Source organism: Xyrauchen texanus, chromosome 18 (genome assembly GCF_025860055.1).
Source record: "Xyrauchen texanus isolate HMW12.3.18 chromosome 18, RBS_HiC_50CHRs, whole genome shotgun sequence".
Classification (NCBI taxonomy): Eukaryota; Metazoa; Chordata; class Actinopteri; order Cypriniformes; family Catostomidae; genus Xyrauchen; species Xyrauchen texanus.
Genome location: NC_068293.1, coordinates 2,157,663 through 2,183,608, shown reverse-complemented (window position 1 = coordinate 2,183,608; position 25,946 = coordinate 2,157,663). Strand labels below are relative to the sequence as shown.

At 39.9% G+C, this 25,946-nt stretch overlaps 2 protein-coding genes across 2 annotated transcripts in view; one reads left to right on the top strand and one right to left on the bottom strand.

The window, feature by feature from the left end:
* The window catches only part of LOC127659345 (heterogeneous nuclear ribonucleoprotein A3-like), a 41,617-nt gene extending 24,756 nt beyond the window's left edge, over window positions 1–16,861 (top strand). Inside the window, exon 10 of the mRNA XM_052149122.1 lies at window positions 16,505–16,861. Coding sequence (XP_052005082.1) covers window positions 16,505–16,560 — 56 coding nt within the window. The 3' untranslated portion in view covers window positions 16,561–16,861. The remainder of the gene's footprint in view (window positions 1–16,504) is intronic.
* On the bottom strand, window positions 222–24,196 carry nfe2l2a (nfe2 like bZIP transcription factor 2a). The gene is made up of 5 exons (XM_052149121.1): window positions 24,002–24,196; window positions 6,193–6,465; window positions 4,506–4,595; window positions 4,232–4,378; window positions 222–2,742 (listed from the first exon to the last, which is right to left on the bottom strand). The coding sequence occupies exons 1-5, from the start codon at window positions 24,038–24,040 to the stop codon at window positions 1,534–1,536; spliced, it is 1,758 nt and encodes a 585-aa protein (XP_052005081.1). The 5' UTR covers window positions 24,041–24,196; the 3' UTR covers window positions 222–1,533.
* Between the last annotated feature and the right edge of the window lie 1,750 nt (window positions 24,197–25,946).

Here is a 25,946-nt window from a genome sequence, read left to right as displayed (position 1 = left end):
TACAAATCAGATGTCACTATCTAATTCATTGATATTCATAAATGTTTAACTTTATAGATTTGTGACTTCTTCCTTATTGTTAATATCCTCTTTTGTTCCTTTTGGTGACCGTGCCCCATCTCATAAAAGAACTAACATTTTAAAACAATTGCCATAGACATTACTGTTTTAAATACTTGTTTATTTATTATAAAGCCATAAATTCAAGAGATAAAGTAGCAATACAATTGTAAATTAAGATATAAAATCTGACTTAAGTGCTAACTTAATATAATCACTGCAGTTATTAACATACTAGAATGTAGAATCTATTTTTATATACAGTACATTTATCCTATTTCAACAGCAAATAAAGTATAAATTTATTTACAAACCACGTAGGTAAAAGAATCTCAGAGAAAATATAAAGGAGTAGAAAATCTAGCACAGATTAAGAAAATTAGGAAAGTAGAATACACAAAATTTATATAATAGTTCTGCCATTTCATCAGTTGATGTATAAGCAAAATACGCTCCTTTTTAGTTTTTCTTTTCATAAAACTTGCACCATATCCTAACCAGGCATCATGCAACAAGTTTCCTTCCATTAAGTCTGCATTAAATGTGAAACTGAGCACAATGTGACACACTCACAGCCCATCAGAACATATTCTAAGTTTATGGTGTGTTCCATTCAGTCGGATGAGGGACACTTGGCATCTTCGATCTCCAACCATAAAGACATTCAATTGCCAGATGCTTGGAAAATGGCGTGTAATTAAACAACTGTAACTAAATTGGCAAATGATATAGCATTGCTAGCATTTCTTCTTTCGGCTGCTCCTGTTCGTGGTCGCCACAGCAGACCATTCATGATCCACATATTTGACTTGGCACAGGTTTTACACTGGATGACTTTCCTGATGCAACACCCAGTGGCTGGGGGACTCTCAGCATTGCTAGCATTTATTCTACAGGTTTACAGTATCAAAGGAGTATAATTTACTTTTTTCGATTACCTGTACCTGCAAACGTTTTATTTTGTAATGAAGGAAAGTTAGCTCATTGGATATTTTTCAAGAAAAGTGAATGCTATTATCATTAACTCCATGAGTGCTGAAATGATTTCATGATGTCACGCAGTTGCACCTCAGCGAAATCGAAGTTGCCGATAACCACGCAAGTTTGAGTCTAGCATCAAATGGCGTTCCACTGCACTTCCTTGTAAGAAATGTAAACTTTTTGAGTTGAATGGAACACATAATTTATGTACAGTTATGTGGAACAGGATTTTTGATCAATGAGATTTCATGGTAGGTGGTAGGCTACCTAGCACAAAAAAAAAAAAAAAAAATAAAGGCATGAAAGAATTAACCAAGAAATAGAATGCAGTAAGCAAATAATTGTCCTGCTGCTTGTTGCGATAATGGCTGGTTATGACACATGTTGCTTTTATAACTTGTCATTAACTTGTTGCGCCTAAAGTTTTGGCAAGAGAAAAGCAGTACCAAAAAACAGAAGCAAGTATGGAAGGGGAGAGGAGATGGAACAGATTTATTTGTTCTTAACGGGAGTCTTTTTAAGGCGAGGAACCAGGAAAACAGTTCCATCTGCGGTGTGCTGAAGGGAGTACTTGTTGGCCGAGAAAGGCCTGCCTTGCTCGTCTCTAAGCATACTGAATACCTCTTGGTACAGAGTACTCAACTGTTGCTTCATCTCTCTCAGACTGGTGCTACGTTCACTCTTCTCCTTCATCAAGCATTCCTTCTCCTCCTTCAGCGAGTCCAGCTCATACTCGAGGCCCACAATGTTCTCCAACTTCCTTTTGCGACAGTTCTGCGCGGCGACTTTGTTCTTGCCCCGGCGGCGGATGTCTCTGATGAGGGCGAGTTGAGCCTCATTGAGATGTTGTTTGGACATCATCTCATTGAAGTCATCTACTGGAAGATTGATGATCATGTCCACAGTGAAGGGGATCTGCAAGGCTTTTGCTCTCTGTTCGTCACGGGAGAGCCTGGCCTCGGAGCGTTTCTTCTGCTTGTCTTTGGTGAAGGGAGGTTTGGAGTAGCCACTGGCCTCTGCCGGCTCTATCTTTGGGTTTTTTACTTTCATCTCCTGCAGATCTACCGAGGTTTTCTCAGAGAGAGACACCTGAGCAATATCCATGTGGTAAACCAACGGGAAAATCTCAGAATAATCTGACTCCGTGCTTCCCGGACTACCGTCCATATCTTCTGAGTCGGAATCGCTAAAACTGTAGGATCCATCTCCATGCAAGGACTTCCCTGGAGAACTCATATAAGGACTGGCATCAAGAGGCAACCCGGAATCAGAATCTGGGAATTCCACCATAAGTTCTGGTTTTCCCGAGCTGATGTTTACAGGAGAGAAGCTGTGGAGATCCATGGGGTTCACTGGAGGATCGCTGGGAATCTCAGCCATTTGGCTGACCATATTTCCTTCATCAGAGTTCACTGAGCCGCTGTTCAGTTTAACTTCCATTTCAGGATAAAACTGCTTACACAATTCATCAGATCCAAACTTGTAGCTCACTTCTGGGCCATTCAGGCTCATCTGACTGAGGTTGGGTGAAACCATAGTGTTGAAGTATTCAGGAGGACACAACTCTGTGGGGGTGGAGGAGACATGGTCCATCCCAGGCAGGTATTGGCAGTAGTTTGTGTCCTGTGCTTCTCCAGATGGGCTTGTGTTCATGTATCCATCCAAATCTAATGTTTCCTGCATCTGCATGCTCAGACACTGCTAAAAAAATAAGAATAAAAGACACTTATATGAACACCATAATACAAATGAAGACCTATATGACACTAAATGGGGCTTCAATAGGAGTTGGAATTAAACTATCATTAGTGGTCAAGTTTGACTTGACTTGGTGCTTGCTAAGGGAAGAAATACAATTAGGCCGCTATGTCTTGCGCATAGTACATGTGGACTGTCCACATGCAGCCTGGTTTTTCAAGGTATGTGAACTGGTTTGTGTCTGCACATCATCGGCACATGCACCTGCCATTTAACTGCTAAAAGATCATTACAAAGCAGGTGTAGTGTGCATGCAGCAAACACAATCATATGGGCTAGTGCAAGTATACTTCTAGGCTGATCGTTCAACCATGTGTAAGACGAGGCGGCACATGGGAAAAAGTTGACCATTGAAGGGGGGACCCCAATTTACATCTAGGGACCAGAATACAATAGAGACATGGGGGGATCTTTTGACTTGGGCAAGTAAGATACCACCTGACAACCTCTCCAAAGACCCTAGCAACCGGACAGCAATGTGCTAAAAACCACTACCAGCATCCTAGCATCATGGGGTTGAGTTTTTCACAGGAAAGCACCACTCACGTTTTTCACGTTTTCTTCAGAAATTTAGTCTCACTCAATCTGCTGGATTATATAATACTGTTTTTTGTGATTATGGACTAGTCTGAGAGTATAGATGTGTATAGAAAACAAGTGAAGTATACAATTCTGAGTCACCAGTAAAGCCGCAGTCTGAGCTCAGAGTGGGTTATTTGGTTGTTGCTCAGCAACAGGGTTATTCACTCCTAAAAACACGTGGTCAAACCAGAGTAAACCAAGAGGTACCTCACAGAACTTGTCTCTGATCTATCAAAGTCAACATGAAATCAAAATTGACCATATTTGCTTTTACTACATGTTTCAGGTCTTGTGCTCTATTCATCCGAAACGATTTTCCCTTTCTGTTGATGTCACCTAGGCTGTACTGGGCTTCAATTTTGGCTCCATTTTGGAACACAACAGATGACACCCACCTAACATTTTACTCTAGTTGAATGTTTCACTCTGAAAAATGTAACATTACATTAGTACAATTCGTTGTGAATGCAGTTTCATGTTGACATTGAAGGAATAGTTCACCCAAAAATGAAAATCTGGTCATCATTTGCTTACCCCTATGTTGTTTCAAACTTGTACTGCATGACTTGCTTGCATGGAACACAAAATATGATGTCTGCCTCAGTGACCAGTTACTTTAATTGTATGGACAAAAAATGCAATGAAATAAATTGTGATTGAAACTTAACATGCTTCCTAACATCTCCTTTTGTGTTGGAACAACATGAGGCTGAGGAAATGATAATGTTCCTTTTTGGGTGAACTATCAATTTAAGCATGGGTGATTTTGCCATAATTGGTTTGTATAAGCTGTTTAGCTTCATTTGGGGTGCTGTTTAGAGCTGATGGCCTCTGGTGTACGGGTGCTTACCTGCATCTCTGGGAGGGAGAGCAACTCCATCCACACCTGATCCAGAGAGCCTGGCAACATAGGATTCTGGTTAAAGCCTGGCATGTCTGGGGGCATCATAAGCTCTGTTGAAGGGGGAATCGAGGGATCCAGGCAGGGCGGAGCTGGCTACATGCACAAAAGAGGAGAGAGAAAATTAGAATCAAGTTTACTAACATGTAAAGCATACAGTAGGTGTTTTGTTGCTATGAGGTGTGAAGTGTTTTTGTTTGGGAGATATATGTCCCTTAATTACCTCTGTTGGCTCATCCAGGGGAAAAGTTTCCGCTAGGAGTTGCATGCACTCATCAAATGACATTGTGTCTCCCTCAGCGAATGCCCCATTCTGCACGTACACAGTCAGATACATCCAAATAAAACCATTGCATCTATACACAAAGCGGGGGACATACATGTAAATGCTGGTACTTTGTAAACCTGACTAAGGCACTATTCTGAGAGTAGTTTAGAGTTACAATTAATGCAGGATGTACATGTACTGAACTCTGAAGTTATAGTGAGGTCTGGGCAAGTGTACTGTCTAGCCGTTAAGACCGAAACACTCTTGTGCGTATGTGAACACTGATGCTTCTAGCTACACAAGCTCAATTTTGTGTGTTGTTGCATTCCAAAATGTGTCCGTAACACAATGCAAGTATGTGTTGCATTCTCAACGTTGCCATAAGGGGTGCTACAGCAGACATTAGTGTGAATTGTCCGCTTCAACAGCAAGTATTCTCTTTCCTGTCATGGTGGAAGCAACAATTTGGAGAGAATATAGTTGAGCAAATAAGTACATTTTAATGTATTTATAGTAGCTTACCTAAATAATAGCACATCCAGTTTAACGCCACAGACTTTTGAAGGTTACTCTGTCGCCCCCTTGAGTTCTGAGGTTTGTTACCACCACAGTAATGCAAAAACACTTCTTATGCATGTAAAAATTGGACCACGTGTTGGCAATTCACTCGCATCTGCATAGTTGCATGAAGTAGTTGCGTTACTCTTGCGTGCATTAAGTGTGTACATTTAGTCTTTAATATTTTATTATTTTTATTTCACTTATTGAATTTGTAACAAGAAGTACTTCAAGCAACACTTGTAAACACTGTAGTATAACTAATTTTATAATTAGTGTTTTTTTAGAGTGACATGATAAGGGGACTATCTGGCGATTTGAACAACAGAAGACAAGGGCCGTAATTGGAAAGCTGTTTTGAAAACATCATTTATTTTTGCAATTCTGTTCAGTAGTGCTAGTGTTGCCGAAATTACATACTTCAGCTTTAAACCAGCAACAATTTTCCCCGAAAAGTTGACAAAAAATCCATAACGAAGGTGCCCAGGCAGTCACAAAATTTGCACTCAATGAGAAAATTAGCTTTAGTTATGGTATTCAACAAAGGTCCAGATAAATGGAGTGTAAAATATACTATATCCGCAATCACAGACATCTATGTCAAGACCGATTTGTTTTCTCAAATTCACAAAAGAGATGTCTTTTTGTTTCTGAGCAATACAAATGTGGGTTAGGTTAGCCAAAAAAACTGTATGTTTGTTTGACCATTCGAATAGAGCTTTACTGTCTAAGCCTAGTTGTATCGGGTTCTTTGCCTTCCTATTTGTTTTCCATTTTGTAGAATTGCATTTACACAGAAACCTTAACCACCTGAGTTCCAATAATTATGCCAAAGCTGCAGTTACCAAGCAACAAGGCAGCTGCACCCTGTAATATGAGGGGAGGGTGTGGCCTTCTGAGAACCTACATGTGCATGTGTGAGTCTATGATAGATTACAAAGCCTCTCTTTACTTGAGATTTAGGCAGATCCTCAGTTGCCCTGGTGTTGTATGTGTACGTGCATGTCTACATGATACATATAAGCTGAGACACACCCAATCCTCTCTGTCAGCTCTGCTATTGGATGGATTTGTGCATGCATACCTGTATGATTTCGGCATTTGTCGTGTTCTCTTGCGTTGGAGCGCTGGCGGCCGGTGTGGTCCGTGGCACAAACTCCCCAGTCTCCTCGTCCAGCTGGAGTTGTGCAAGCAGAGCTTTCTCCTGTTCCCGCAACTGCTGCTGCTGCTTCTCCTCCTCCTGCTCCCGCTGTCGACGCAACTCCACCTCCTTCTGTCTGTAGATGAGGTCAAACACCTCCCTCCCTGCTCCCAGGTCCACATCTTGTCTCCACAGGATATCTATCAGCTCCATATCCTACAGAGAATTAACACATCAGATTGTTTTTAGAGTTTGCTTTTCAAATCCGATCTTTAGGACTGATCCAATCATAAACTCATTCATACTCATTCACAATAGAGTGCAACAGTACCACCAACTTTTTCAGCCGTCTTAGTTACAGAAGTTTTTTTTTTTTCATTTGAGATTTCAGAAACTACATAAAAGAAGTCATAAAAGCCATGAACCAAACCAAATAGCTCCGAGGTGATTCACAACATTACAAACTTTGATTTGAAGCAAAAAAGTATTTGAAAATTGAACAAAAAGACACATGGACAAGACTGTGTACTTAATGTCTTTAATGAGGGAAAAAACTACAATCTCGTTAAGCATTGCGAATGATGTAATCCAATTAAAAAGAATGGAAATACTGTATATACAAGTTTTAATTTAAAGTTGTTTCTAAGTATAGAAACAATATTTAAAATATATAGAAAAATATTCAGGCACATGCAAATATAAGCCCTTAGTAGTTTGAGATTGTAGGGAGAGCGACTCGAATGCGTCATTCACAGTGTGTCATGTGAGTGTTGCACTATTTTCACTATTGAATGTCACTTGCTATTTCAGTAAAAATGAGAGAGCGAAAATTTGGACATGGCTCGAAAGAATATTGTGCAGTTTATATGATGTTATGCAATGTGTCTTGACTCGAATTACAAAATAAAAAAAGAAAACCGCTTGAAATCAGATCTGACCATGCAGATTTATTTGGATTTCAAACCACATATGAATGTGGTTGGGATTTGGTTTATAAACATCAGATTTTTGGTGTTTTTCTAACGTTCAGACATCAAACAACTAAACAGTTTTGAGTCGGATCCACCAATAAATGTGATTTTTTTTTTATATATTTTTTGCTAGATGTTTCAATAAAGCCATAGAGAGTACTGCATTCAAGTCCTCCAGACCACACCCTGACTGTCTCGGAGGGCTCAGTCTTATCTGAGGGATGTGTTGGATGAGCACATACACAATGTGATCATCAATGTAACAACAAACTTGTATGAATAATAGATGCTGGTTCTCCTTTTTCATCTCTGGGAACTATGCAATCACATGCATGCAAGTACATACTTGGTGTAAATGTTAGAGCATTTAGGCACAGCAGCTGAAAATGACTGACATAAACTTCATATTTCTGACCTTCAGCTTTGAGTATGCTGCAAGATAATGGCTAAAAAAGCTTTTGTTTTTGGATAGTTGACTTCCTTTAGAGGAAGTTCCTTTAGTTGTACATTCTCCAGCCAGATCTCATGAAATTTACATGCGCATTGCAACATTTTTGAAAAACTGAAACTACGTGCTTCATTACACATTTGGCTGCAGTTTTAAAGGTAAATGTCCAGCAGGGGGCACCAAAAGTGAGGGAAATGAGGTTGTAATCAGACGTTATAAAGGTGAATTTTAGATTGAGGTTTTTATGAGTAAAACGTACCTCCTTAACCTAAAACTGTACTCTAAACCTAACCTATACTGTCCAGAAAGATAAGAGTTTAACAAAACAGACATCCTTACCCTTAACAAACACTTAACCCTAGCAGTGTTATATGATGCCAATTTGAAATGAAAAGCACATTTTCTGAAGCAACCACATAATTTTGTGTCACTTCTATGGCTTTTTCACTTTCATGCATCTTTTGCAGGACTCTAACAGCAGTCGACGAATTTAAGTAATTTTCTTTAAGAAGGGAAAAACCTTGTTAATTTTGTGTGTAGTATTTTTGTTTGTCACGTGAACCGCATCGACACACCCTGTGTTTGATACCTGTGTTGTGTCCTAGCCGTGACGCTGTGTGCCTGCATTTATGTTCATTCTGCGAGACCAGGTTTCAATTCTCCTAACTATTTTAAAGAATATTTTAATATTATTCATGCACCTGATATTTACTCACCTTGTAATATTTGAGAGACTACATGGAATATTTGTACTTTTAAGAATTCAGTTACCACACCGCAGAACCATTTACATAAACTAGTGAGGACAAAATGGTGATTAAAAATTGTAAACAACTAAATGATTACAGCACCTAAAGTGAAAACTTTTCATTTTATATATTACATTTAATGCCCAATTACCAAAATCTATTAAAACAATTTAATAAAAAAGTTCAATTTCCTACATGTATCCCCAAACTAACACTGAACACTGCATAATAGAATTTCAGAGTTTGTGGTTAAACAGCAGTTTTTATGACTCTCTGCAGAAGTGCACAACACCAATCTGTCCAGATTCTGGAGGAGTACACAACACAGTGCTTCTGAACTAACCAATCAGCAGCCGAGAATGAAACACCACCAGAGACCATGTTGTTCCCTTTACAAAAAGCTTCACTACGATGTTGCGCTGCTAAGCGCTACGGGGAACAGCTTTAGCTGTGAGCCGAGCTGAATAATGTGTGGAACACGTCAATGAACATTGACCGGAATTTATAGCCTCAGCTGATGTAATCATTAGATGCACCTGAGGCCAGGCTATAAATGGATACGTCACCAGGTGTCGTCAAACTCTTTTTTCAGAGCGATTCTGTTTCTGTGTGTTTCACACACCCTGTCAAAACTTTCTTTCCTCTGTTAGGAGATAGAATCAGTTAGGCAGTGTGCAGTGAACGTTGTTCTATTTTTCTCTTCTGTTTAGAAAATATTATATATATATATTTCTAAAAAAAGAAAGAAAAAAAAGAGAGAATGACTGAAAGCCGTAAACGGTGCGTGTTCCCTCTTCTCGCTCTATAGCTGAAGACGGCACACATCAGTTTTTGCTGTTTGTTTGGGGGTAAGAGCACGCTGCTCTGGCGTTGCAGCAGGGCGGGTGCGAGCACTGCGATTTGCTTTAACAGGCAGAGTGCGTCGTGCTCGCCTCGCTTGCTTCCGGGAGTCAGCAATCATGAAAAGATTGTTTGTGGGGCTCTTGCATGGATTTGGCTGAAGAGCAAGAGACGGGTTGACCCCTTTCTCTCACTCTCTCCCCAAACCCAGCTGGTCCTTCACATGATCTCGAAGCGCGTTCCGACGCTTCTTCGGATCATGAGGTGGATTGCGATTCTCTTCCCGCCTCCGAGCTTTCCGTCCGCGATAAAAAATCTACGGAGGAATTGCTCGATGTTGTTACTCGTGCGGTTGCCAGATTGGACTGGCCACGCGAAAAAGAGACCCCCAAACGCTCCAAATTAGGGGATAGATTTTATCTTCCAGTCTAAGAAAGGGAACGCCTCATGGGTCCCTTCCCTTTCTTTGATAACCTCCATGAAGAGCTTTTTCGCTCATGGAGAACCCCTAAAAAAATATATATATACATATATAAAAATATATATATTTTCTTCCCGTGTTCACATACCCTCGACGTCATTATATTCGACTATCGTAGGTGCTGAGGCACGGGGGTATTCAGTGATGCCGCCGGCTGAAGAGACGCTTGCGGGCTATCTCTCGCCGGGCTCGGCATCGTCACTTAAGAAGCCCTCTCTCCCCTCAAAGCCTTGTAGGACAACCTCCACTTTAGTGGGAAGGGCTTATCAAGCAGCAGGTCAGGCTGGTGCTGCTCTGCACACTATGCTGTTTTTCAAGCGTACCAGGCTGACCTCCTGGACGACCTGAGTGTGGGTTCTGCGCTTGACGAGCAAGCCTCAGACCCACCTCGGTCCTGACTGAAGGGAGGCTCAAAAGCAAAGCGTGGCGAGTCGTGCTCCTCCTCCCAGGGATTGGGGACAGTCTCGCCGCCCTCGCCAGCCCCCGAAGCAAGACCTCAGGACTATAAATTCTAGTAAGAGAAAACCCTGACGGTCTTGCGCCTAGATTAGGGGTAGCTCCCTCTGGACGGGCACGTGCTTCACTTCACCCCTCCCGGTACCCCCTCGAAGCCCCTCCATTCCCGCCACCTCTTGGTGTTTCGGGTTGCAGAGGCTTCCGTCAAAATTGGGTGTTTTCGCTGTTCCTGCATTTTATTCAGGACGCGAAACACCCGACAACCCCTCAACAGGAAGTGTTAAAATATAATACCCATCTCAGAGATCCTGACAGCGTGGAAACTTCTGCCGGATATATTCTTTTCTGTGGGTCTTATAAGGGCGTCAGGATTTAATTCTCTCGCCGCTTTTCCGTGTTTCAAAACAAAAAAAACAAAACAAAAAAACTCAATCTCCTGGTTAAAGGGGCCATGGTATGTGTTCCCCTTCCAGAGAGAGAGTTAGGTTATTACACTAAATACTTCCCGTTTCCCATGGAGGGTGAGGGGTGGCGTCTGGCTTAGATCTTAAAGCTTGAACTACCCGTGGGTGTTCAAGTCCAAGATGATGCCTGTCAAGACGGTCGTGTCTCAAGCCCTACAACTCGTTTGGCTGGTCACCATCGATCTTATGACGCACTTCTATACTTCATTTAGAAGTTCTGCCACAACATGGAAAGTTCCTGAGGTTCACTTCCGGGGGCGAAGTCTTCCAGTGTCAGGTTCTTTCACTCAGCCTAGCCCTTTTTACCCGCACATTCACAATGCATGATGTAGCGCTGGCTCCTTGCGACTCCGGGGCATCTGCATTCTGAATTACGTAGACGACTGGCTGATCCTAGCGCAGTTCCAGGAACTGGCAGTTCAGCACAGGGACATCGTCTTAGCTCATCTGTTTCTCTGGGGTTGAGGCTCAACGCCAAGAAAAGCGTCCTCTCTCCCACTCAGAACACTGTCTATTGGGGCATCGTATGGAGTTCAATCACAATGGGGGCACAACTGTCTCCCGCTAGGATTGAGTCCATTCAGATCACCCTGAGCAAAGTCAGGCTAGGTCAAGGTTGCACTGTTATCAGTATCAACGATTTCCAGGTCTCAGGGCGAACGCGTCCATGGTGATCCCTCTGGACCTTCTGCTCATGAGACCATTTTTGTTGTGGCCAAAAGCCAGGGGATTTCTTCCAAGGGCCAAAACCCTGGGCTAAATAGGGTTACGCGCCTCAGGCTTCGTTCCTTTCTATGTGGTTCAGACCCGGTTTTCTGCCTTGGGTCCCACTCTAGGTGCGTCTTGTTGTCGCAGACTGCTAACGAAAGACGCCTCCCTGACGGGCGGGGTAGCGGCCTTAAGTGGTTGTCCAGCTTAAGGGGATAGGAGGGTCGTCAGCTCGGTTGTCACAGTCACTGTCTCGGGTTGATGGCTGTATTTCTGGCCCTGAAATACCTCCTCCTGAGGCTGCCATGTCTTGGTGCGGGTGGACAATACAGCGGTAGCCTCTTACATAAATCTTCAAGGAGACCCACGTTCTTGTCAGCTGTATTTCTGACACGTCGGATTCTCCTTAGGGCCCAGGGTAAGCTCCTGTCACTCAGGTCAGTTATATCCCTGGATGCCCGTGATACTGGGAGCAGATTTACGGTCCAGACAGGAAATACCAACGGGGAGTTAAGAACTCCACCCTAAGGTAGCAGTTGCCCAGAGTTCAGCCAGCAAGGGTTTTTGCCTCTTACTGATAGCACCGCGCTGGCCGAACAGGGCTTGGTTCTCGGAGCTAATCTCTTCCCTCGACGACTCGCCTTGGGCGATTCCGAACAGGAAGGAGCTTCTATCTCAGGCACAGGGCAATATTTCATCCCTGCCCGAATTGTGGAATCTTTCATGTTTGGCCCCTAAGGGTACCAACTGAGGGACACAGGGCTTTCTCCTGAGGTTATCGAGACCTTTTTAAATGCCAGGCTTTTTCCACTTGGAACAAGTTTGGGTGAGATCTTAGGGCAGAAGAGGACCTCTTCGCCTCTATGGATAGCGCAATGTCTCCTCTACTTCTCCCTGAAATCACCCAGCTCCTTGGGTCTGGACGTTAAGACACATACATGACCCAGAATGCATCTGTATGCATTTCTTTCCCCAGTTTCTCTGCTCCCGGGAGTCTTGGCGATGTTCACCAGCAAGGGTCTTGCCTCGTATTAATGGCGCTGCGCTGGCCGAACAGGATATGTTTCTCGGAGCTAATTCCTCTCCTCGACGGCTCGCCTTGGGCGATTCCGAACAGGGAGGACCTTCTCATCCTTGGCCCAAATTGTGAAACCTTTCATTCTGGCCCCTAAGGGTACCAAATGGGGTTCACGGGGTTTTCTCTTGGGGTTATCGAGACCATTTCTAGTGCTAGGGCTTCCTCCACTTGGAACTGATCTGGGTAGATTTTACAGGGCAGAAGAGGACCTCTTCACCTCTGTTGATAGCGCAATGTCTCCTCTACTTCTCCCCGAGTCGCCCAGTCCCCCCCCCTCGGGAGGGGCTGAACGTAGTAACGCAAATGCGCCTGCATGTGTTTCCTTCTACTAAAGTTCTTATTACAGAACCAGCTAACTGCCAGTTTGCTTCAGTTCTGGATTTTCTGTAGAAAGAACTGTCAGCGGGCACTTGCCTCGCCACTGCCAGGTTCTATGTGGCCACTGCGGTTTGCCACGGCTTGGTGGGCGGGGTGCCCTCAAAGAGGCATTCTCATTATTGCCCGGGCCTATGAGGCGCGCGGTCAAGCTTTGCCAGTAGGTTTCAGGGCGCACTCTACCAGAGGGCTCTCCTCCTCTAAAACCTTGGCTAGAGGTCTCCCTCTGCAGCAAGTTTGTGATGCGGCAGGTTGTCCTCTCCGCACACATTCATTAGATTTTTATAGTTTGGATGTTTTGCCACTCCGGGCTCTTATGCCCTTGAGTCGACATATCAAGCTCATGTCTGGACAAGTTTGTGATGCGGCAGGCTGGTCCTCTCCGCTCACGTTCATCAGTTTTTATGACAAGTTTGTGGTGCGATAGGGTTCTCTTCGCACACATTCATCGAACTTTGTGGGTTAGATGCTTTGCTACTCCAGGCTCTTATGCCCTTGAGTCGACATCTCAGCTCATGCCTGAACAAGTTTGTGATGTGGCAGGCTGGTCCTCTCCGCACACATTCATCAAAATTGAATGGTTTAGATGTTTATGCTACTCCGGGCTCTTATGCCCTTGAGTCGACATCTGAAGCTCATGTCTGAGACCTCTCGCGTTTTTGTGAGTACACTGCACAACCGTAGGGGTCCGGACAGCCCCAAGTGCAGCGGCGTGGTTATTGCGTTCCCCGTAGCGCTTAGCAGCGCAACATCGTAGTGAAGCTTTTTGTAAAGGGAACGTCTCGGGTTACATGTGTAACCCTTGTTCCCTGAAAAAAGCGGAACGAGATGTTGCGCTGCTTTGCCTCACTGGGACGTTCCAGGACTGCTCTTCAAAAAGAAGTATCTGACGACACCTGGTGATGTATCCATTTATAGCCTGGCCTCAGTTGCATCTAATGATTACATCAGCCGAGGCTATAAATTCCGGTCAATGTTCATTGACGTGTTCCACACATTATTCAGCTCGGCTCACAGCTAAAGCTGTTCCCCGTAGCGCTTAGCAGCGCAACATCTCGTTCCGCTTTTTTCAGGGAACAAGGGTTACACATGTAATCCGAGACGTTTTAACTACACAGATGTCTCAGATCAGAGTGTTTGTGAAATATAAGGGCAGAAAACAAAAATTCCAGTTTGTGTCCTTGTTCCTGGCATTTGATGCTTTTTAGGATTTAATTTCCGGCCTCCTCCTTTAAACAATGCAAGTGAATGTACTTTTTTTACTTTTGTTTTATTTTATTTATTTGGTCCAAAATGCATATTTAGGGTGTATCAAAATAATCCATAAGACTCCAGTCAACAAATAAAGTTCTTCTGAACCCAAACCATTGATTATTTTTAGAAACAAAACAATACTTATATACTTTTTAACTACAAAGTTTCGCTTCCGTACAGAGGGATGACGTAAGCTTGTTGGTAAGGTTTTTTTTTATTTACAACATGATACACAGGGTGAAATACTCACTCAATTCACTGACTTATGCAGCCGAACTGCTCCATGTTAGAGCGCCCTGTAACTGGGAGAATGGGATGAGAAAAGCTGACTCTGGATCAGTGGCTCCAAGCAACATTCTACATCAATTGTGTACACAGAGATAATATCTTAGTTTCTAAAAAGATTCTACATTTTTGTTTTATAATAAACAAGTAGTTTGATACATGAAACAAACTGTTTTCATGACATTTTGGTAGCATTAAAAATTATTCTATTCAAGTTGTATCAACATGCACCTTTCTGCTTGTGGCGTCTGTATTCACCATGGATCAACTCAAAACAAGCTTGCGCTGAGATGACTTAAGTGAAAAATATGTATTTATTCATCAGAATTATTCCTCGAACATGTTAGGCTGCATTCCCCAATTCATTTTATCCTGAATTTTGAAAAACATCTTAAGTTTTGAAATTGTCGATGGGCACAGCATATGATGACATATATGACACTGGTTCAAGTGTTGGACTTTGCTACTTAAGGTAAGACAGTGGTTATTCTTCATTATTCATACTGCCTGCCATGTTGATGGAAAAACAAATCAAGCATATTCCTGTTATGGAGACTTTTATTAAAAATATGTTGTGAAGACCTACTGGTTGTAGACTTTCTAAATATCTGTTTGTTTACTATGTTGTTTTGACATGAGTATTGTACAGTAGCTAGCATAACCTGTAATGTCTCTTGTCTGCAATGCATGGCTTATTTGTATGGAATACATAGCAGAAGAGAAAGTGGCAATGAGAAAAATAGTGACACAAAAGTAACAAACTCCATATAAATTACCTTTATAATTAGTGAAGTTACTTTTTAAGGAGTAACGCAATATTCAAACGAGTTACTTTTAAAAGTAACATTACCCAACACTGCAAATGGGTAAGCAAAAAAAATACTTGCCATGGTCTCCCACTACCTGTTGTCAAAGTTTACCCTGCAATTGGTTACTTTAACGTTCCAAAATTCAGAAGTGTGAAAAGGGTCCATAGTTCTGTTCGAAATATGGAAGGCCTTTTTTAGATTTTAGAATGAAAATCAGCAAATTCTGGTAATTAAAATTGTTACCAGTTTAAGTAAAAAAAAAAATTTCAAAACCTTGGCCTCTGTCTTTCCTTGACTTAAAGTTGTAGGAATTAAAAACTGTTACATCAACAATGTATGAGAAAAACTATTACTCAGTCTGTAAACCTCCTCTTCCATGTATTTACTAGGGCTGGGTATTGGTACAGATTAACTGATTTAATTTGATTCCGGTTCACAAGCTCTCGATTCGATTCATATGGGTTTATTTAAGTTATAGTGTCACCTTTGTTTAAATATAAAAGCAATTATCTCCAAGCTAATGCTGTTAATTATACAGGGATCCTTTTCACTAGGTACATTAGGAAAATGTAAATATTACTCATTATATTTTATTAATTTTTCATAATTTGTCACATTTTAGCTTTTTAAAAATGATAAGATATTATATTTCATATATAATTTTTGTTAAATATTTATTGCTAAATTGCATAATTTGTACAAAGTATTTGCATTTATTTGTTGAATACGCACTAATACCGGTACTGTCTCTTTAATAAAAATGCCATTTTGCCTTTAAATGAGTGCATGTTAACTAGAGAGGACTCAAATGGTTTTATCTCATCTATGCGACGCATGATAAGAATGAAATGTTTTGGGGTGTTTTTTAGTTGTTTTTTTTTTATCAACAACTGAATGTAAAGAATAAAAAGGGTATTAAAAGAGACATTATTCAACGACAAATGGTTGCGTGGATCTCGTCCTTGGACACACATTACATGGAACAACATTTACTCGCTGTGAAAGGATCTGGCTGCTTAACACTTCACGACTAAACTACACAATTACTGGTGAGTGAAATGTAAACATTTACCAGCCAGTTGCCAAATACATTCACTTTAGTCACATAGCATGAATTTTGGTTGCAAATGCAAGTGATTTCCTCTAATTCTAATAGTGGAGGTTTGTGCACTGTGTGAAAGATAGATCTTGGGATTTAAGAATCAAGTTGGTTCAAGACTAACGATTTACAAGTTTGCATAAACTCTCTGAAGTTCTGCATATATCTGTTAATGAGGTCAGAAAGACCATGTCGAGCATGTGACTGGATATCTGTAGAAAATCATCTTCCTATATAGTTTCAGATCACAAGGCCCAGGGGACTCCACAGACGAGAAGTGTGTACAGAGAATAGAGGAACTGCAGTTCTTGGAAAGGACTTTTGTTTTTACGACTCTGAAAAAGTAATCAGTACTGACATCACATAACAGTTTTTGTTAGGCATTAAAATATGTGATCAAATATGACACAGAATGTCTACTTTCTAATTTTAAGGCTGAGGGTTGATTCTAACAGTGTTGAAAGCATTTTCAATTTATTTAGTTTGATTATTTTATCATTTCTTTTATTTTGTATTATGAAATTTAAATACATTTAAAATATTGAATACAATGTAACTTTTCAATATTTCAGTGTTGGAATGACAGCATTTTCAATTTATTTAATGTATTATTTTTATTTACTTTTATTTTATTTATGTTTTTAATATTTATTATGAATTTATTTTCAATTTATTTAATTGTTTTTTATAATTTATTAGGATATATTGTATTTTGTATTATTTATTTATCAAAAATATGTAAAACAATTAAATGTTTCTATATTAAAATTTTTATCACATTTCAATGTATTATTATTATTTACTTTGTATTCATATTTTGTTATTTATTTAGAATGCATTTTTTTACATTTCAGTGTTGGAATAAAAACATTTTCAATTTATTGAATGTATTATTATTAACTATTTTATTTATGTTCTTATATTTACTAAGAATTTAGTTTCAATGTTTTTATGATTATATACTGTATTTTGTATTTATTAATTTAAAAGAATTGTTTTTTTCTACATTGAAAATGTGATCATTCGAACATTGTAATGTATTTTGTATTATTATTTACTATTTTTTATGTATTTATTAATCATTTATTTTCAGTTTATTTTTCTAGATTTTAGTGTTGGAATGAAAGCATTTTCCATTTCTTAAATTATTTGTATTAATATTATTTAAACTTGTTTTCTTACTTATTCATTAAGAATTTTATTTCAATTGTATTTGTATGTATTTCAGTGTTAAGGAGTGCTTCTACAAAATATAACTGACCCTTTAATTCAAAACAGGAAATCTATGTTGATAAATACAGCAAAACAGACACATACATTTCTAAATAAATACATACAACAATATAAAAGGAAAGAAGGATTTCATAAACATGGTCTCCAGTTGGATAAATGAGTGGATCGGTCACTGGCGTCACAGAGTTCTCCAGACGGCAACATAGAACAACAGACCCTGACTGACTGAGTCACGCACATCCTCTCCAGCTCCTGATAACAGATGGGGTCGGAGCCAAAGGGATGATGAAACACCTAAATAACTGTTAAGTGGGCTCTTCTCACAAGAAGACTGGCTGGACCACCTCCTCATGCATGCACAAAAACTCTCTTTCTCCTCAATGCAGAATGAATGAAGACTGAGGCTGTGTTCATAATGGAATACTGGCATAAACAGAGAAGTAGTACGCTATTCTGAACCTTGCCTTTCTGACATATTTACTGCATGTTGTTTGGTAGGGTGCTATTACAAACATATCCAGTGTTTCATATTGTTTAGAGATGCTGTCTCTGAGTGGAAATATTTCTTCACATGGCCCCTTCAAAACATTTCCTCCTGCTGTTTACAAATGCATCACAAAAGCATATGTCATCAATCTAATAATACATGAATTACACTCAAAACACATTTCTTTAAAGTGCAAAAGGCTGCAAATGGTTTCCTAGCAACAATATTTAGTAAGTACGCCATGTTTTGTTTTGGTCTCCAGTGCTTTTGATCTTATCTATGTAAGCATGTGCTCATGTGATGTTCTTTGCCTGCTGACATTCTCCCCTTTTTATGAAAGTCTGAGTTCTTCACACATTACAGACCTTAGTCATAGTATATGAAACTATGCTATGATGGGCCAGTTGTAGAAAAATAAATGGATGAAAAAGCAACATTCAATATGGCGGCTGACAGAAAAGGTAAAAGAGCCCATCGCCTTTTTTTGTGCACACGCATTAGATGAACCAGCCTAAAAAATACAGTATTTTAGCGTGATTTGAGCTAAAGATGCAAAATGTATGTGTACAGCAGTTCAATGGAAAGGAGGAGGTGATAACCGGCTTGACAATATAAATAATAGTAATAATACATCCCCCCCCCCCCCCCACACTTTCCCTGGGGAGGGCGTGCCTTGTGCCAGTCTGCCGGCAGGTCATCCCGCCTTCCTCAATCTGGAAGGGGACAGGGGGAGGGAAACAATAATGAAAAATAGGGGGGTACTCCCTATAACAGTGCAGTACCCACCCCCCCAACAAAAGACACTGTAAAATGTAAACGAGAGGGAAAAGGCCAACACGGAGCGGAAGTGGGAGAGAGAGAGGAGAGAGAGAAAGAAAAAAAAACTTACTCGCCGGTTCTCTGATATGCCGTAGCTTGGTTCTTGGCCACTCCTCCACCCTCTAGTGGACGACAGCCACGCCTCCCCGGGCTGATCAGAGGCAGTCCTCCAGCCCCTGGCGGACAGAATGCCCCGCCGCGTCTCGGGGAACAGAAGGGGTCTCCCCCACCCCTGGCAGCGGTTCTCCCGCTCCAGGCGATCGGCAGTGAGACCCTCCCCGCTCGGCGGTCTCAGACCTGCTGCGTTTCAGCGGCTGGTAGGGGTCTCCTCCGCCCCTGGCAGCGGCCCTGACTGCTCAAACAAGTTGGCTAGGAGCACCTTCTCCCCCTAGCGGTCATCCCTCCCCTTCTTATTCCTCCGCTTCCAGGGGGCCGAGCTCCTCCATCCCCCGGAAGACAGCCACGGCTGCTCCGTTGGGGTGGATGGTAGCAGCGAGAACTCCGTTTCGGCGTATCCCTCCTCCTTCCTGGGTCTTCGGCACCAGTGTAAAGTGGGTTCAGGGGAAAAGAGGAGGCGAGAACCGGCTTGACAATATAAATAATAGTTTCATGAAGAAATACACACACATAGGACGGACAGCTGCCCGTAAGCATCCTCTCTCTCTGTGTGTAAAATCATGAGCCAGCCCCGCCCTCCACCCTGTCACAGTATGACTTTGCATTGTTGTTAGATTTTGCAGTTGATTTGTTGTGATTTATTTAAACATCCTAACAATCAGTTTGGAGTGGTTTTGTCTTTCCCCATTCAAGTCGATATCAACTTTACATGAACACCCATTGCCTACATAGAACAGCTGCTCAGGGACATTACCAAGATGCCCGCTCAGTGAACTGACTTGCCTTGAATGGGACTTTGGTACAGTATACGGTTGTATACCCTGATGTTGAACGTTCGCCTGACCAAACATAAAAATATGTTTCTCAACTATTTCAAAATGGAAACATAAAACGTAAAATAAACTCCAGAAAAGAACGAGAAACATTGATTGTGAAAATTAGCTACAGCCGTGTTTTCTTTCAAATCAAATTAAATATGCATCTACTCTGACTAGGGTTGCAATGGTATGAGATTTTCACGGTACGATAACAGTCTCAGAAAATATCACGGTATACGGTATTACACAATTACTATTATTAGTGAAAACAGAAGGGTTAATTTATTCATTTATTTATTTTTGAGCAAACACTTTATTATAATTGAAACTTGAAACCATTTATTTTATTGAAGTATGTGTTACATCTTTAAGAATGATGTGGCGTCCACTCTTGGAACATATGTGTAAAAAAAGTCTCCCTTTTGTAAATAAATAAATAGAAAAAATAAGAAAGCTAACAGAATTATAATAAACTATAAATATAATGTAACTACAACATGTTATATAACTAGAGCATGTTAGTTTACATAGCATGTTAAATTAACTACTAAATTAAAAATAACATCAGCTGTGTGAGCTTTTGAAGTAATGTCCTATGATTATTAACAGTTAACATATACTGTAGGTGCGTGAAAGTGAGGCCAGACTGCTCTTGTCTGTCCCTTTATCTCAGTGGTTCTCAACTGGTTTTGCTTCAGGACAGATTTTACACTGGAAATAAAGTGTTGACCTACCATAGATTAAACATAACCTGTATTTAATGTATCCTGGGTTGCATTTCCTTTTATGTTGCATAGTTTTGTTCATGGTTTTCCAGTACAATGACATGCATCAAGTGTCATTATTTTTATTGATGATGTCAACAACAAAATCTACAGGAAGTTGTCTCTCCCCTTTTAAAAATGTAAGAGCATATTTAATTATATGAGCCTGTTATTATCCCGTTTGTTACCTAATATTACATATTTATACACATATTACACAAAAGGAAAGGCTCCTCATTACCATGGTTAGGTCAGTGTGCTAGTCTTAAATAATAGTAATAATAATAATAAAAAATTTATGTATTTATGAAAAATAAATACTAGCTGAAACACATCTTGAAACTTTACCCGTTTACATGTTAAGAGTCATGATGCGGGTCTCCTCGATGGATTAATTTTCAGCACACAACTGAATAACACAGACTGCATGAATATGATAAATGATTACTGCAAGAGTTAGATTAACATACAGGTGTGAAGGGATTCTACATTTCTCAATTGCACAAATAATAAATCCATATACATATTTGTCTCTGGCTTGCTTTTGCTCGCATGTCAATGATGCCGAGATCTATTTTTATATTTAATTTAATAACTGAGAAGGTTTACCAGCAAAATTAGTAGCACCAAACATCACAAGCAGCCTTAAGAATGGACACAGAGTAGCTGTAAAACACTTTTCCTTGAGCAGAATATTGCACTACAGATTGCTAAGTTTGTTCAAAGGGGAAAGAGAGACGTGCATGGTTGCCAGATTGCACAAAATAAGTATAACATTAGGCAGAATTTTTCCAATTTGCACAAGTGTAAATCTCAAACTGGGGTGTTTCGTCTCTTATCTGGCAACCCTGAGCCTGTTAAACGCTTGTGGAGACGCGTTACGTCCCAATGAAAGTTAACTGAAATATTCAATGAAAATTAAAAACGCTTTTATGATAAATGAGCCTGATCCAGCCCGCAGGCCGTATGTTGCCCATGTCTGCTTTAGCTGTTTGCGAGATTATCATTAAATCTACGTCGGCAGTTCTAAATAGTCTATCACTTGGGCGGCCGCCGAAATATCTTCAATGGGATAACCATGGCATTGCTCTTTCCCTGCTGTCCGCAACCCAGTCCGAATAGACCAGTAGAGAAACACTGCTTTAACACACACTCATGTCAGATCCCCTCGCTTCTCTCAGACATTTTCTCCGCTGCGTGCGTGTGTTTGTGTGTATCGCAAGTTGACGGGTCTGACAGGCAGACAAGGAATAAAGGAGATGAGATTCTCCGTCTGGTTGCATTTTTTTCTCAATACCATAAATAAGCAAATGTACATGGTATGATAACCGTCAATTTTCAAACCGTGGTATACCGTGAAACCGGTATACCGTTGCAACCCTAACTCTGACTATGGTCGAAGGTCATATATTAAACATGTTGTATATGCGTATTGATGTGTGTCAAAGCCCACATGGAAGGGATTGTACTTAGTAGTGAAAAGTATATCCAAGTCACACCTAACTACATAATTTATGGCTGAAGTGTTGAAATCATTATCCAGGTTAGGTACGTGAAACTGGAGCTGTTTATTAAAACTGCAGAGTTTCCTGATGAAGAGGAGATTCTTTTTCACACCTGTCTCACTTCCAGCTCCTCTGAAGACTGAGGGAATGTGGGATATACCACTGTAGGAACAAGAGAACACCTTGTTCTTTTTTTTTTTTTTGTTTTTGTTTTTGTTTGTTTGTTTCCACTGCACACGGTCCAGGTGAGACTGCACATAGCTAGAGTTAAACAGGTTTACAAAACCATATTTTATTCCACTGGCCACAATGTTCCCCCAGCTATTCTGTTCGGTCAATAGACAATGCAGACTTTATTTTAAATGTCAGACAATACTAAAACAAATATCTTATACTATTGATAAAATGTTCATAAGAGTGGTAATTTTGACTTAAAAATAAGAAAAGATTAACAAGTATCTAAACACATTTGTATGAAATCTGATTGTATAAAAATACTTAAAATTATTTTTTGGTTTTCATTAAACTGTTCCGATTTAAACTTTGGGAATTAGTGCACAAATTTACACAAGTTATAATAACTTTGGTATCTCTTTACAATCAGGTTCTATTAGTTAACATCGGTTAATGCATTAGGTATCATGAACTAACAATAAGCAATATACTTTGACAGCATTTATCAATCTTGGCTAATGTTAATTTATAAATACTATTGTTCTTTTTTCAAATTAGCTCATAATGCATTAATTAATGTTACATTTCAACTATTTTAAATATTAGTATACATGCATAAGTGAACATTAAGCAAGATTCATGTTCTTTAAAAGTATTGTTCATTGTTATCTTATGTTAACTAATGTAGTTAATAACAAATGTTAATAAGTACAACACTAATGTAATGTTATTGTAACTTCAAAAAGGGGTGCTAGGGCTTATTAATATTTTATAACTTTTATTATTGCTTACTATTTTATTATTACAGTCTATTATTTAGGCTTGTATTAATGTTTATTTAAATCCATATTATAAATGCTGTCATAATTACATCATGCAAATAATGTTTAGCCTAATGTGCATCTAAAAATCTTGATATGTCATAAAACTTTTATTAATATTTTTTTTTATTATTTGTGAATGTACATGCACTGCTGATCTGTTAAGCATTATGTACAGTTTATCAATTAATCTTTATTGTCAATGAAGGTTTTAATATATTTATGTCTACCCAAAATGATTAAGCAACACCCAAGGTCTTTTTTCTTTCATTTGGGCATAAAGAATGACATTAACAGTGATGGGGACTAATCTATTCAAGATGATCACATTTCAGCGTCAGGACACAGGGCAAAGTAAACAGTAACATTCCAGATTGGAGCCGCCTGCTATTGTGCAAGGCGCTGGCAGCGAGTGCGCATGCGCAGAAAGAGCAATTGCTGCGGGATCACACGCGAAAACATCAAAGCGCAACTACTAATCGCAATGACAGGAGTTCAGCTGTATGCCAACTTCACAAGACACCACTAACCTTTCGGCACGGTTTTTTCTTTTTACACTTTTTCCACGATTTTCATCTTGTTTAGGACGGCCCCATTCAATGACTAGGCAGAATTTTGAGTGAAAACGCAAGATCAGACACTGGGATAAGGAAACGCCTCCTTTAAAACACGTTTCGACCATTTTACGTCTACAATTATTTCACACAATTCAGTAATGAAGAAAACATGCCCGATGACTATGTCTTCTGAACTTTAAGGCTACTGAAAAGTCACATGGAATAAGAGCGGCGTGTTGTCCATTGTGATCTGGTAACACATTTAATTCATGAGCAACACACGTCACACTATATGCCCCACAAAACAGGTTCAAAATGCAAAATAATACAACAGTCCTGCTAGGAACATTTCGAATTTTTCAGTCATTTCGACAACATTTAAAAGCAAACAAAACATTCATCTTGAGCGACACAATAAATTAGTACATAATAACATTTACCTGTTGGCTTGGATGCATTTTAGGCAATTCAATTTCCATAATTTCCGAGAGATAATCTCTCCTTTTTGCGCCGTAACTCCTAATGTGACTTCTTCGTATGTAATCCTTAAGCGCTAAATGAAATAAAGCTTGAAATAAATACGTCGGATGTCGTCGACAGATTGTGAAGGAAATGCTGTCTATGGAGTTATGAAAATGTACTGAAAGCCAGTCATTTGATGGCCCGCCCACAAACTGCACTGACCAATAGGATGCGCTTGCTGAGCTGTTGCGTTATACGCCCCTTTTGCCTTACGACACAAATCACGGGTGAACCCAATTGAACCTTCAGAAAGAACTTCGTCACTTTATTTAACGAACTGTATCTTTTAATACCAGGCATTTCATTGAATAACAACCCCATTTAGCTGTACTTTTATTACCCGGGCTCTTTGCCTAAAACAGGATAATTAACATGCTAATTTGTAATCACAAACATAATTATAACATACACTGTTAAAAGTGGTCGGTTGTTACCTAAGGAGCTTTTTCTACCTGATCAAACCATTAAAATGCTTAACAACTTTAATGTAGGCTATTCAAGTTAATTCAGTGATGTCAAATAATAATTTCGACTTGAAAAAAAAACAGTTAACATTTTTTGGGATTCACCCAAAAATTAACCCATTTACTCACCCTAATGACATCCCAGAGAGTGAGGTGCACAGACCTGAGCAGGGACAGGGGCAGAAGGGTAAAAAGGGAACTGATTTTTATTTTCTTTATATATAAAAAATATATATATATATTTTTTTTAATATAAATAGTAATTGTAAATACTTATATAATTGATTAGCTTTTTGAGTATTTAACCATTTCCTTGTGTGTGTGTGTGTGTGTGTGTGTCTATATATATATATAGAAAAATATTTATATATATATATATATATATATATATATATATATATATATATATATATAAGTAAAAATTTTAAGAATTATGTGCAGTATATATATATACTGCACATAATTCTTAAAATTTTTACTTTATCATAAATAATAGCCTATTCTATTATATATCTCACTAAAAGCACCATGGTAATACATGTGTTTTTTATTTATTTTTATTTTTCTTCCCTTTTCTCCACAATTTGGAATGCCCAATTCCCAATGCGCTCTAAGTCCTCATAGTGGCGTAGTGACTCGCCTCAATCCGGGTGGTGGAGGATGAATCTCAGTTGCCTCCGCGTCTGAGACCGTCAATCCACACATCTTATCATGTGGCTTGTTGAGCGTGTTACCGTAGAGAGCACATGTGGAGGCTTCACACTATTCTCTGCGGCACTCATAACTCAACACACACCCCACCGAGAACGAGAACCACATTATAGCGACCATGAGGAGGTTACCCCATGTGACTCTACCTTCCCTAGCAACCGGGCCAATTTGGTTGCTTAGGAGACCTAGCTGGAGTCACTCAGCACACCCTGGATTCAAACTCGTGACTCCAGGTGTAATAGATAGCGTCAATAATCGGCGAGCTACCCAGGCCCTCAATACACGTGTTTATTTATTTATTTTCAGACATGGTCTATGATAACTCCGTGTTTATGACATGCGTCATAGTAAAACCATGGTATTTTTAAAGTAACTTGGAGTACCATGACAGTATCATGAAATATGAACATGATCAATCATTCAGTACAATGGCATTACCCTGATGATGTGGTGCACAATGCGAAGTTGGGATGAGAAATGCGAGCGAGAGGACACGAGGAGATCCACTGTGTTACGTGAATGCTACAGGGTCCTTGAATAACTTATTGCAAGTGAGTAAGGGCAGCCGGTGGAGTTTCTGGTGCCCCCCTAAGGGGGTATGATTGTGCCTCCCTATGGAGTTGGTGCCCTATGCAGACTGTGTAATATGCGTAGGGAGCGGTAGTACTGTGGTAGCCTAATGGTATTT

Bases quoted from the DNA above. Each gene is read 5' to 3' on its own strand.
- nfe2l2a (XM_052149121.1), bottom strand. From the start codon at position 24,040: ATGGAAATTGAATTGCCTAAAATGCATCCAAGCCAACAG. The intron at 4,379-4,505 runs GTAATTAAGGGA...TTGTGCATGTAG, and splicing joins CCCTGGATGAGCCAACAGAG to CCAGCTCCGCCCTGCCTGGA. The intron at 2,743-4,231 runs GTAAGCACCCGT...TTATTTTTTTAG, and splicing joins TCTCCCTCCCAGAGATGCAG to CAGTGTCTGAGCATGCAGAT.